Here is a 14,267-nt window from a genome sequence, read left to right as displayed (position 1 = left end):
CATAATCATAAACTGTGTTAAATGCTGTGAAGAGAAAGAATAAGGTACTATGATGGAGAATAACAGGATGTCAGAGAAGGACTCAATATTCTTCATATGAACCTTGAAAACCTCTAGTTTTGGCAATTTATAGATGTGTTAAAATGTGCAATAAACATTTTTCATATTTTATCCTATCAAAACTTGATAATCGGGCCTCCCTGGTGGCGCAGTGGTTGAGAGTCCGCCTGCCGATGCAGGGGATACGGGTTCGTGCCCCGGTCTGGGAGGATCCCATATGCCGCGGAGCGGCTGGGCCCGTGAGCCATGGCCGCTGGGCCTGCGCATCCGGAGCCTGTGCTCCGCAACGGGAGAGGCCACAACAGTGAGAGGCCCGCATACCGCAAAAAGAAAAAAAAAAAAAAAAAAAAAAAAAAACTTGATAATCATCTGTGTTTTCTCCCATTTAATTTTTGCTCTTACTATTTATTAGCCATTCAAATCAAAACTGTTTATTCTCTGTATGTGAAATTCACTGTATATTTTGGTCTTTATTATATCATTGACTATAAACATTTGTTTATATTTCAGCTGAATAAAAAGACCCAGGTGATGTTATAACAAAGAACACATATTCATTCATCTTACTCCATCCTCTAATGCTACAGTTCAGCCAGGTGGAGTGATATAATTATTTGTGTGTAGAATAAAATAGCAAAATATGTTAGAACTACTATAATAATAGGTTTCTAGAATTTCCATAAAAATCTATTTCAAGTTTTTCATTTATGCTAAATTTCCATTTAGTCAAGTTTGTCCAAAATGAATATGGTAGTAACTTTCACAGAAATCCAGCGTTTCATTTATGAAAGTTCCTGGGTCTCCTTTAGAAAATGAAAAATCCACCTGTCGTGCACTCCTTTCATCTTGAAAAATTTTACTGTATGTTATGTGACCAGATACCAACCCAGGGCAACAGGGCAAGAATGAGAAGACTGGAGCAAGTCATAATTTGGTTGTTGATTGAAAGCTTCCTTCTCTCTTAAACGTTGTGGGAGAAAAAAAATCCTGCCTATATTTATCTGCATTCCATCATATTTAAAATACTATGAAAAAATTCAAACACTAATTAGTTCTACTCATGATATTTCACCAAAGTTTAATTTATTCACAGTGAAAGAGCTTTTTCTTCATTTTATCAGAATGATCATACAACTACTATTAGGAATTTTAGCTATATGGTATTACTGTGCCTTATACTTCTCAATTATAAATCTCAGCCCTAAAAATCTACTTAAAATTTTGAGTTTTTTTGCTTTTGCATTTATCAGTATTCTGTTCAGAAGACATTTTGACAGGTCATTAGAATAAAAAAATAACAGATGAATGTCTTTGCTTTTCACCAGGGAAACTAGATATGAGGCATATTCCTATTAATTGCTGAATAAGGCATATCTTTGATAACAATATCCTAATATGTCATTTTGGGAATTTCTAGGAATCAGTTGAATTCCCTTACTCTTAGCTATGGGCAGGCATTAGGATCCTTTGTGCTACTCACATGGGTGAAAACTGTGGTGGAAAACTGAGTTTTCAACTGCAGGGACCTAGGGCCTTCTAAGGGTGGGAATCCTCCTTGTCAAGAGCTTTGTTTATGCTTTAGTTTGACTTTCATTTTACTTTATTTTGAATGTGATTTTGCCTTATCTGAGAGTTCACAAAAAGATCATTTTCAGTGTTTAGGAAAACTATCACTGGGATGTGGGTGTTGCCAGATTTAGCTTGCTCTCCCTCTCTCTCTCTCAGGATGACAGTATGTCTGAAATATTGCAGGGGACATACTTATATGGAAAAAATTAGTTGTTTATCTGAAATGAAGATTTAACTGGGCATCCGCTATGTTATCTGGCAGACCTACTAGGGTAACAATATATCTTATCATCCAAACTAGGACACTTTTGAGAGTTAAATGGGACACTTTTAACAATTATGCCAGGATAACAGGCATAAATTGGAACTATCTGGGAAAACTGGAAAGTATGGCCAACCTAATTACAAGGGGCTTTGAAAATTTTAATTATTGGTTTTACATTTCCATAAGCAATCACATCTCTCTGTCATTAACTTGTATAGCTGTTAATCTTTATAAAGTATATTGCTTTATAATTTCATATTAAAAATTTGATTAAGGCACCTTTAAAACTATGGTGTCCTAATTGCTAGCTAGCTTCAAGCTTGACACAGGGTTAGAGTTCTCTTTTTTTTTTGCAGAAGAGTTTGAGAAGGATTGATATTTTTTACATGCCAATATTAAAGAGAATTAAAGTTCTCTTTCTTCATGAGTAAAATGAGGAGCCTACCATTAGTACATGAGATTTTACAGTTCAAAAATTTTAAATTATTTCTTCTTTCTTTATATTATTTATATATGTATATGTTGCCATCAGCCGTTATAACTTAAGACAAGAAATTCCATGTGTTTTCAGTCTTATATTTGGCTTCTTTTTCTTTTTAATTTATTTATGTGTTTTTTTTGTTTTTGTTTTTGTTTTTGTTTTGTCTCCGTTGTGTCTTCGTTGCTGCACACGGGCTTTCTCTATTTGCTGCAAGCGGGGGCTACTCTTTGTTGCGGTGCGCGGGCTTCTCATTGCTGTGGTTTCTCTTTGTTGCGGAGCACAGGCTCTAGGCGTGCGGGCTCAGTAGTTGTGGCACGTGGGCTCAGCAGTTGTGGTTCACGGGCTCTAGAGCAGAGCGCAGGCTCAGTAGTTGTGGCGCATGGGCTTAGTCGCTCCGCGGCATTTGGGATCTTCCCCTACCAGGGCTCCAACCCATGTCTCCTGCATTGGGAGGCGGATTCTTAACCACTGCGCTACCAGGGAAGTCCCTATTTGGCTTAATTCTTTTCTTTTAACCTATTCTTGTTTTGGGGGATTTAGTAAATAATTATTGTTCATATTTAGCTTAACCTTCTTAATTGTATATATATACCCCTTTCTCTTCCCTTGCTCAGCCTAACTAACTTTAGTCTACAGATCCATCCATAAATATATGAGTACATGCTACATGCCAGCCTTTCTGCTGAATGCTACAGTAAATGTGACGTGGAATGTAACTTGGTTATATCCTTAGGGGCTTAGAGTCTAGACTTGATATGGTAGTCTCTCCACAGCTTTGTATATTTCAGTTGGGGTTTTTTCTCTATCTTCTTCAAGCCTGTGTCTCCTATGAAGTATGATAATTAGTATGTCAGGAATACATGAATCATGGTTTTGAATAGGAGTTGTATGTTTTTTGTCTTATTCTAGTACCCGCTGATGCACAGAATTTTATTAGGATTTTGGCTACATTAATGAAATGTCTTTGGGAAAAAACTTTTTACTGCTAGTTTTTCTGTGTTGTAATTTATGAGATGGAATAGAAATGTATCATAGTCCAATATACTTGAACTGCCTTTAAACTTTGAGCAATGAGTTGACCCAGATAACAATTTTCCAGATTGTTTTAACTTTTAACACTTAAAAGTTTAATATCTGGTTTCTTTAAAGAAAAAAAATGTGTGTATTTTCTTGCTATTATTGTTTTGAGTGTCAACACTAGTTTTATATAATAATTATTTTAAAATGTACATTGCCCTATTTTTATTATTTTGAAAAGATATAAAATTATTTCTACTTCATACTCACATGGTAGAAAACTCACATGGTATAAAAGCATATATAGTGCAAAGTCATCCCTGTCTCCTAGCCACCCATTTTCCTCATAATCAGTTTTTATCAGTATTTTGTATATTCTTCCAGAGTTTGCATGTACAGATCATTATTTATATATTCTCTTTCTTCTTTTTGCACAAATGCTAACATACCATATATACTGTTGTATACTTTTCTTTTTTCACATTTTGAAGATGACTCCTTATCAGAACATAAAGAGCCTAATTTTTTTCCAAGCTGCATAGTATTCCATGTTACAAGGCCCCTACTAATCACTTTTTTTAATTGTTTGCTATTATATACAATGTTTGATAAATAGCTTCATAACATACCTCATTTTGCACATGTGCAGCTCAGTTGGCAAGAGTGTGTATATCACTCCTGGAAAAGGAATTCCTGAGTCAAAGTGCATTCATACATACCTTAAAAAATGGGTTTGTTTTTCTTTAGTCTAAAGGTAAATGTGTTTATAGTAAAAACTTAAAACTTTTCAAGCATTACCAAAAAGAATAAAGTGAAAAATAAATTCCCCAAACTCTTAGTCTCACTTCCCAGGTATAACATTTTCTCGTCTATCTTTCTTGTGATTATCAATTTGCCTGATTTTTTTTCTTTTTTTTAAATATAAATGAACCAACAAGGACCTACTGTATAGCACAGGGAACTATACTCAATATTTTGTAATAACCTATAAGGGAAGAGAATCTGAAGAAGAATATATATATATCACTGTACTGTACACCTGAAACTAACATGATACTGTAAATCAACTATACTTCAATTTTTAAAAAATACATATTTATATATATGACTCTATGGTATCCCATTATATGTATATACCATAATTTACCCATTAAGTTCCTCATTGGTGGGCATTTAAGATGTCTCCAGATCTTTTTTTATACTACAGACGAAGCTACAGTAAAAAACCTTGTAGATATCTTTGCATACATTTGGATGTGTTTCTACCGGATAGATTTTTAGAATATAAGGAATATATGCATTATAAAATTTTATTAGTTTTACTAACTGCTCTCCAAAAAGATAGTTCTATTTTATACTTCCACCAGTATATCCTTGCTAACTATGGCTGTTATCAAACTTTTTAATCTTTGCCAATTTAGTAAGGGGCAAAAAGGAATTCTTATTTGAATTTCTTGTATTATGATTGATTTTGATAAATTGGCCATTTCTGTTTATTTTCTGTGTATTACTATTTGTGTCCTTTACCCATTTTTCTTACGGGTTGTTCACTTTTTTATTGATTTGTAAGTATACTCGTCTATGGGGAAATTAGCCTGTGGTCAAGTATGTTACAATTTTTTTTCTCAGTTTTTTCATTTTTTTATCACATGTATAGTCTGTAAATATACATAATTTGACCCTGAAGCGATGAGGAGAAGGCAGGGAGTGGTGGGAGTGAATTAGTGGAGGATCCAAAGCAAACTACTAATCACTTTTTAAGTAGGAAAAATAATATAACAAAAATAATGTAGTGCTTTTATCTCCTTAGAGGAAAGAAGATATAAATAAGAGATTGTACAGTATTTTGTATATATGAAGTATAATGACCATTCTGCAAATATATTTATTTTTTATATTTTTCCCTCCAGAGGTATTGTCAGCTATGATTAGTGTGCTGTTGGTGTATATACTTATGGGATTCCTCCTATATGAAGCTGTCCAAAGAACTATCCATATGAAATATGAAATAAATGGAGATATAATGCTCATTACCGCAGCTGTTGGAGTTGCAGTTAATATGATGTAAGCTCTATTTTTAAAAAAATTTTAATAGGCTTTATTTTTTAAAGCAGTTTTAGATTCACAGCAAACTTGTGCGGAAGGCACAGAGCTCTCCCATATATACCCTGCCCCCCCCACACGCATAGCCTCCCCGGTTATCATATCCCCCACCAGAGTGGTACAGTTGTTATAAACCATGAGCCTACACTGACACATCATTATAGCACAGAGTCCATAGTTCACTTGAAGGTTCTCTCTTCACTAACTCTCTTCTTTAACACTTCAAGGTGTTAAACTCATTCTATGAGTTTGGACAAATTTATAATGACATGTATCCACCATTATAGTATCATATACTCTATATTGTTTTCACATGAATATTTTCAAGTACTGTGAACTTAGAGACTATTATGTATGCATTCAGTAGCATGCAGTGATATTTTAATGTATTTTAAAGTTATGTAGTACATTAATTTTTCTTCTAAATGTTAATAAAACACTATTGGAATTACAAATTTCTCATGGGTTTGCTCAGGTATACTGAAGTTTGCCTAACAATCAGGAATTTAAGTAGGACAAAGTTTTTTTTTAACTTTTATAATATTTTTATTTTAATAAGATTTTTTTGTAACTACCAACTTTTTTTCCTAAAAACTACAAAATCTTTAAGTTACATACCTAATCATTTGGACCAGGGGTCAGTAAGCTTTTTCTGTAAAGGGTCAGATAATAAATATTTTAGGCTTTGAGAGCCATACAGCCTCTTTGGCAGCTACTTAACTTTGCGGCTACAGAACAAAAGCACCCACATTCAGTATGTAAACAAATGAGCATGGCTGTGTTCCAATAATACTTTATTTACCAAAAAAAAAAAAACGCTTTACTTATAAAAACAGGCAGTGAGCCAACTATGGTCTACAGACCATGCCAATCCCTGCGCTAGTGGCCTCCATTCATACTTAGAATAAAATCAAAAGTTTTTACCATAGCCGCCCCTCCAACTCATCTCCCAACACTCTTGCTCACTTTATTCTAGCCACCATGGCTGTCTTGCGTTTTTAAGCACATACACATATAGCACATTTTCATCTTAGGGCCTTCGCCCTGGTGTTCCTTCTGCCTAGAACACTCTTCCACCACCATTTGCTTCCGGACTTCATTCAAGTCTCTACTCAGAATCTTAGTGAGGCCTTTTCTGATCACTCCCCATCACTCTCCACCTCCTTGCGATGCTTTACTTTTCTTCAAAGCATTCGCATTGCCCACCAGTACATTATGTATTTATTTGTTAATTCTCTGCCCTCTCTACTAGAACATAAGTTCCATAGGGATAGGGATATGTCTGTCTTATCACTGTTTTGACCCCAACACCTAGAACAGTACCTGATACATAATAGGTGCTCAAATATTTATTAAATGAACGAGTTCCATGTTGCCTCATTGGTGTCTGATTAGGAACAAATATTTCTGTCAATAATATTAAGAAGAATAATAATCTTTTCTTTTATTTTTAACAGAATGGGGTTGCTATTGAACCAATCTGGTCACCATCATGCCCATTCCCACTCCCTGCCTTCAAATTCTCCTATCACAGGTTCTAGTTGTGGACAGAACCATGGGCAGGATAGCTTGGCAGTGAGAGCTGCATTTGTACATGCCTTGGGGGATCTGGTACAGAGTGTTGGTGTGCTAATAGCTGCATACATCATACGATTCAAGGTAACATGATTGCTAGTTTTTTTTATTTTAAAATATATATTTAATTTCAACATTAAAACTAAAGGTGACTGTCTTATCAGTATACTAGACACCAGTGCCAGTCCTATTCATTTTGCATTATGCAAGCATACTTGAACTATCAGTATATCTCTTTTATTAGCACCAAACACAATAGTATCAGCCTCACGGGGTAACTTATCTGTTGGCTTTGGTGGTGCCTTCACTGAAGAACTCAATTCTAAGCCTTGTCACTCAACTGCTAGGTACTGGAATGTGCACTGGAGTGGAAATCCAGAGACCTGAGTTCTAGTCTTGGCTCTGCCTTTAATGCTTTGACCTTGAGCAGGTCCCTCAACTCTAAACTTGAGTTCCCTCCTCTTTAATATGAGGGGCTTAGACCAGATGGATGGCTGCTAAAACTCCTTCCAGCTCTGATAGTCTACGGTTCTGGGTGGAAGATTTAGAGAAAGCACAGAGGAAAACGGTGGAACAAATGACTAAACTTCTGGAAATACAATAGGTTTCACAAAGAAAGGCATTTAAACAGTCTAGGAAAGAGTGAAGACGTTTCTCAATTGGCATTATCCAAGTTTTAAAGATGTGCTCCAGTCCTGCTAAAGAACAGGGGACAGAGTATGTCTTGCTTTGCTTTACAGACTGTTTTATGACTGTCTGTATTTAATCACACAATTTTGATCTGTCATCTTTCAGCCAGAATACAAGATTGCTGATCCCATCTGTACGTATGTGTTTTCATTACTTGTGGCTTTTACAACCTTTCGAATCATATGGGACACAGTAGTTATCATACTAGAAGGTAAGATCTCTAATATCCCCACTGTGGGTTTATTATTTCCCTAAATCAGATTGGGGCTGTTGGTGGGGGGCAGGAATACTCCAGGGTAGGAGCCATGTCTTTCTTTTTACTGATACTTATTAGTCTATAATACCACCTTACATGTAAAAAACATGTGAGAGTCAATGCACTCTCCCATCTATTACCCATTTGATCCTTATAATAGCCAAGAAAAGTAGGCAAGGCAGACATTATTATTCCCATTTACCAACAAGAAAATTGAGGCTCAGCGGGGTAACATAACTTCATTAAGGTCATGCTGCTAGTAAACTGTGGACATAGGACAAGAATGCAGCTCATGATTCTTAATACAGTTATGTTTAGTAATTTATTTATTAAGTCTGTAATTCCCATTTAACTTGCTATTCTATTTCCAACATCCCTGCCTTACTGATATTAAGTATAAGCATTTAACTATAAGTTCTCAGAAGTAGGTTTATCTTTATTGTATGTTCGTTTTTCTTTTTTGTCTATCCTAGCTTGTTTATTAGATGAAGTCGTCTGGTTTGAGTGACATTTCTTTCTAGTGAGAATGAACATTTTTAAAGTATTTATTAACCTCTTGTATATATCCTGCTATATGTGTGCATAGTTTATCTTAAAGTTTTAATATATTTTAAAGTGTTCATTTAAACTGAATTTGGTAAAGCCATTTGGTTTCTTTTTTTTTAATGTCCTATTAGTAATATATAAATTTTTTCTCAAAATAACCTTTATTATAAATGATACATTCTGAATAGGTGTACCAAGCCATTTGAATGTAGACTATATCAAAGAAGCTTTGATGAAAATAGAAGATGTATATTCAGTGGAAGATTTAAATATCTGGTCTCTCACTTCAGGAAAACCTACTGCCATAGTACACATACAGCTAAGTATGTTGCTGACGGTGAATGCTGGGGTTGGTGGACTTCTATCTTTGGAATTAAACATCTGTGCTTATGATTAAATAGGAAGACTTTTCTGCTGGAAAGATATGTTTTAAGGGAAGGGTGAGGCTTTTCAAAACGTGAGTTGCAGGTCAATTTACTGTTGGCAGAGCAATAATTTTCGATCTCTTTGATGAGATATTACAAGTTGATTTTTTACCTTCAGATAAAAGGCACAAAGTATATTTACCATGTTTTTTCTATATAAGAAAAGCTAAACTCTATGTTTTTATTTCTTTAAATCATTTCACAGATTGATGCTTTTTATTTTTTTATCAAAATAATACATGCATATTGTTTATTTTAAAAACTACAAAAGATGAAAGACTTGTAATTGATGTCTAGTATTTTTTCTCTACCCAAGAGTGGAATAGAGAGATTGGAATAATGAGAAGTCATTCTGGCTTTGTAAACTGAAATACTTCTCTAACAGAATAGCTTCAAGAGGGTAGAAATCAAACTAATAAAAAATCTGTTCACAGTATAGTAAGATTGTTTTTGCCCTTTGTCTTGTTCACTAATGTGTAACTGTATACAATGAATAGTAATGATATTTTCTTGACCTTGCAGTTCCTGGAAGTTCATCTAAATGGGAGGAAGTACAGTCCAAAGCAAAGCATGTATTATTGAACACGTTTGGCATGTATAAATGTACTATTCAGCTTCAGAGTTATAGGCAAGAAGTGGACAGAACTTGTGCAAACTGTCAGAGTTCCAGTCCCTAATTGTATACATTTGGGGGACTACCGCCTTATTTATCCTGCAGTCACAGATGTAAGAGCAATAAATGCACATCTAAATGAGAAATGGAATCCCTGACAGCTGTGTCAGTATCAAGCACCGGTCTCTCAAAACAGTCACTCTAGCCTGACAGTGCTACTTTCTGTTTAATGGCAAAATGAGACTTCACCATGATTTTCAGATGAAGATGTTTCTAAAACACTGTTTACAGAATGAGACATGACTCTACAGATACCTCATAGAAGACAATCCAAGACCGTACTTCATTAATTATGACAGTACATGTCTTAAAGGAAGCATCAAGAATTCAGTATTTGCATTTAAAAATCCTTTTTAAAGGCCATTTTATATCAAGCCAGTGCTGGAAAACTGAATTTTTTTATTATGTAATCTTGAACCCAGCTTCTGGAATTCGACACCCAGCTCTCTTTTTACCAAAATTATTTCTCAGCAGATTTCAGAAAGTACTACTAATTATCCAGAGAGTGGAATAAGCATGTATTCCTAGAGTTTCAGAAATGTTTGATTTCACACATAAGTCTTAATCTTACTGTTAACAATTTGTAATCAACTTTTCCCAGACGTTACAGGGTTTTGAATCTCAAAGTTAGCATTTTTGGTTATTTGTAACCAAATATCAGAACCAAAATCTTTACATATTGTGGTCACTGTCATTAAATTGTTTAGGAAATATTTTCAATATTATTCTGAATAGCAGAAGTTAATCATAAACTCAAATTACTATATGATAATTTAAAACAAAATATAGGAGTGAGCATGGGGTGTGGAGTTTCAGATTTAAGTCTTCCCAAAATCACTTGTTGTTCATGGAATTATTTTAAGAACAGCAAGAGACTGCAAAAGGTAAACAATGATCCTCTGTCCTTTTAAGAACTGCCTTACCTTTTGTACAGAAAGTTTGCTTGGTACCTTGCTTCCTTTCTGCTTCCATACCAGTTAATCTGTGTGAGCCCTTTCAGGGTAAAACTCTGGGAAGCTAAGGTTCAGTGCGCCCTTCACCTCTCATGTGTAGATTAACCACATTCCTCCAGAGAATTTTGGCTGGATGATATGGGTTAGGGATTCTCCATGGACTCCAGAAACCCTAGGATGTAATTTTGAGGTTTTTCCAATAATAATACCATAACAGAAATTCCCAGAGGGATTGGGGCAAGATATTACTCTTGAGAAAACAAAATTTTCAAGGGTTTTTGACCTTGTGTGTGTGTCTTTTAAAGCAGGGGAATGGGGATGGACATGAAATCTGTGTTGTAGGGAGGCTAAGCATAAAAGTTTTCAGAGCGAATGCAACTAATTGGTAACAATTGTGTTAAAGAGGCAGCTGTGAATATTCATGTTTCATTTTGCAGCTGTTGGTTTTGAGATTATCTTTATGCACATTAGAAATCCATTTTCAAGAGGAACAGTTTCTTATCCCGAGAATGGATATGGTTCTTTGACTCCTCAGAATCAGAGTAGAGTGTACTAGACAAGTTGTGAACTGAAATCCCAGGTGGGCATGCAGTTGACTTCTGATATAAATGAAGAATAGGAAACAGATTTCATTTTCCTACCAAGAAACTTACTATGTAATAAACCTAAGATAAAACCTAGATTTACCTAAAAATTTATTGAGTTGATGGTATCCAATAAAAGGGTTGATGAGGATTAATGGCTCCTAATAAAACCCAGTGTCTGTTGAATTGAATTGAAAATTCACTTTATGGGATTCTTATTGTGAATCTATTTAAAATAATGCTTTGAATTTTTCAAAAATTTCAGTAGCATATAAACTGTTTAAATCAAAATAAATATAAAATTAAAATACAGAGGGCAAGTAAGAATAAATGAGAGGCATTTCAGTGGACATCTGGGTATTTATGGACTTTGAGTACCTAGCAAGAGAAATGAAAAGAATATGCGTTATATATGCTAATTATGCTAATGGATTTTCCCATATTTGCAAATTGTTCCTCATATCTACGGAGCTTGTTTCTTGTAAACTTTCCTTTATCTTAAATAGCTATATATGGCTTTTCATAATGACCCATTCCTTGGAAAGTTATTTGATGAAACAGTCTAAAATCCATTTGAGTATTGAAAGGATCCTCTTGTAAAATGCAGAAACACTGAAAACTTTTGTAAATTTTAATTATAGTGTTCTCCTTAAAGTGAGGTACACATGAAGTTTCCTGTGCTTTGCTTTTTGTAGCAAAGACTATAGACTTTGTACTTGTACTCCACTGGGTCTGTAAGATTTGAGGATTGATATATTTAACTTTTTGTAACTTCACAAGACCCAGAGAGAGGGATGTGAACTTAGCAGATACGACCAGGAACTGCACAGCTGGTCTGTCCTTCACCCGCTTAGTTACAGCCCTAAGTTACACTCCTCAGCCAGCCCTCAGAAAGGGCTTTCCATTGTCCTGGGAAAGGCAGTGGCTGTTTGTGTAAATACCAAGCATTGTTAATTTTGCACAGGGAAAACATCACAACATAAAAACTGGACAGTTCTTCATTGCAATGTATTTCAGTTAACATTTGCAAATAATCAGTTACTTGTGTATATAACCTGTGTTTCACAAGCTCTGGCCAGATGCAGCATTTTGATTTATTTTAGGAAAAAGACCTATTGTTTCATTAATGACCAGGCTGCTTTAGAAATATAATGTGGGGAATGCAGTTGAATAAGGCATATTTCAGAAGGCTTTGAAATGCAGAACCAGTAGAGCTTGTAATTCCTCCATACATTTTCCATTAGCTATTTCTTGTGTAATGTGAGCTCAGATTTTCACAACTTGCAGCTCCCATCAGTATTTATTTGCCAAATCACTGGATTTCTTATTTTACTGTTTTCAAGTTTGGGTGCTTTGTTCCCATTTTCTAAAACTAGTTTTCTGCTCTTAGGAGTCTCAGTGTTCTGGTTCTGTCTCTTGGACCCAGGTGTCCTCACCAACAGTGTTTGTCTTTAGTAGAATTTTCCCAGGAGAGACTCAGGCAGGATCAGATACTTAAGCTTCCCTTTCATTTTAATGTGAGGAAAAACCATCTTCCAGAGACAAAGCACCACTTATAAATGTGTTTCTGGGTAGGGAAGAACCTTTTTTTAAACAGCTGGTTGTTCCTGATCCAGATTTCTCTGCATGCTGAGCTCTACAGAGTAAGTGTGGTAGAAGTGGATGCGCTATACAACAAACAGCAAGCCAAGATCACTGCTGATAAGACTCGGGGTCGTGTTTCTCAAACTACCACTCTTACTATAGAAGAGAGAAGAATTCACTTCTGAAACAAGCACAATTAGTTAAATTTATTGTCTTCTTATGTGTTTATATTAGTTGGTTCACCGTAATGAATAAGGCGTTCTGACGGAATTTGAGCCCCTTTGGAATAAGGTTTTAGGCACTTTTGCTGTTGCCTCTACCTTACTTACAGTAAATTTAAAGTTATAGAATGTGTTCATAGATACAAGATTAGTTCATTGGGTTCAGTTTGTCTTTGAACCAAGCTTCACTTTTGAGCCTGTTGGGTATCAGTCACAAATGAATAGTGGCACCTCGCTATATGCTGTGTTGAGGGGAGGCCAGCCTGATCCCCAAATTGATGATTAGGCTTAATGTCTCTCTAACCAAAATAGCATTTGCAAACCCTGGCTACAGATCTATCCTGTGAATCCCACCAGACAGGACTTCAGATTTATGTTAACAGATCGCTAGCCAGGGATATTTATTGTGATGTTGATAGGAGCACACAAATTGGAGAGAAGAATTGTTGTGAGAGTTCCTCGGTGTTGAATTGTATGTGTGCAGCTGGGTTACACATTTGGGCCAGCCTGTCATTGAATTCTTGCTTACAAAAGGTTTAACCCGTTCTTCCAGTCATGCGGTGAGGACCAACAAACATTTTCTGATTTTTGGTAAGATTGGAAAACATTTATGGAGACTTTCCCAGTTAAACCTGTGACAGTGTCAATTTAAATATTGCAATTAAGTATATTACAAAATAACTGCAACACAAAATTGAAATGTGCCAGTATGTCAGCTTTGCACCTGAAAAATAATGTATATTTGGAAAGCTTATGCTTCTCTAAATAAATGTATGTTAATAAGTAAGCCATATCACAGTTTAAGAAATTGTATATACTTTTCCATATACACCTTCAGAAACCAGGTATTTTGCATAATGGTTGATTTTAGAAAGATTTTGAAGCTGGAGTTTGTCCATGTAATTTAAGATCAAAGTACAGTATATGTATATGTACTGTATTTGCAATTTTCAAATTGTAATTTCCTATACATTTATTAAATAAAGTATTGTTTTGCCATGTGGTTTATTAAAAACTGAAAGTGTACTTTGCCTTAAATTAAATTTCTAGGTTTTTTAAATTGAATAAATAATCATAATGGCCCTTAAAAGAAAATCTTCTTAGAAAGAAAAGCATTGGAAAATAGATTTTAACCTATCTCGTTTTATTTATTTATTTTTAATTAATTAATTTAGTTAATTTATTTTTTGGCTGCGTTGGGTCTTCATTGCTGCCCGTGGGCTTTCTCTAGTTGGGGCAAGTGGGGGCTACTCTTCATTGCAGTG

General features: G+C 35.0%; 1 protein-coding gene across 2 annotated transcripts in view; it reads left to right on the top strand.

Moving 5' to 3' along the window:
- SLC30A4 (solute carrier family 30 member 4) overlaps positions 1-13,961 on the top strand; it is a 30,433-nt gene extending 16,472 nt beyond the window's left edge. For both annotated transcript variants that reach the window (XM_060096771.1, XM_060096770.1), the window contains exons 4-8: positions 5,303-5,456; positions 6,953-7,154; positions 7,866-7,971; positions 8,751-8,885; positions 9,510-13,961. In XM_060096771.1, coding sequence (XP_059952754.1) covers positions 5,303-5,456; positions 6,953-7,154; positions 7,866-7,971; positions 8,751-8,885; positions 9,510-9,664 — 752 coding nt within the window. In that variant the 3' untranslated portion in view covers positions 9,665-13,961. The remainder of the gene's footprint in view (positions 1-5,302; positions 5,457-6,952; positions 7,155-7,865; positions 7,972-8,750; positions 8,886-9,509) is intronic.
- The last annotated feature ends 306 nt before the right edge of the window (positions 13,962-14,267 follow it).

Source organism: Mesoplodon densirostris, chromosome 4 (genome assembly GCF_025265405.1).
Source record: "Mesoplodon densirostris isolate mMesDen1 chromosome 4, mMesDen1 primary haplotype, whole genome shotgun sequence".
In the NCBI taxonomy this organism is placed as follows: Eukaryota; Metazoa; Chordata; class Mammalia; order Artiodactyla; family Ziphiidae; genus Mesoplodon; species Mesoplodon densirostris.
The sequence above is the reverse complement of the archived record's forward strand: the minus strand, read 5'-3'. Positions and strand labels throughout refer to the sequence as shown.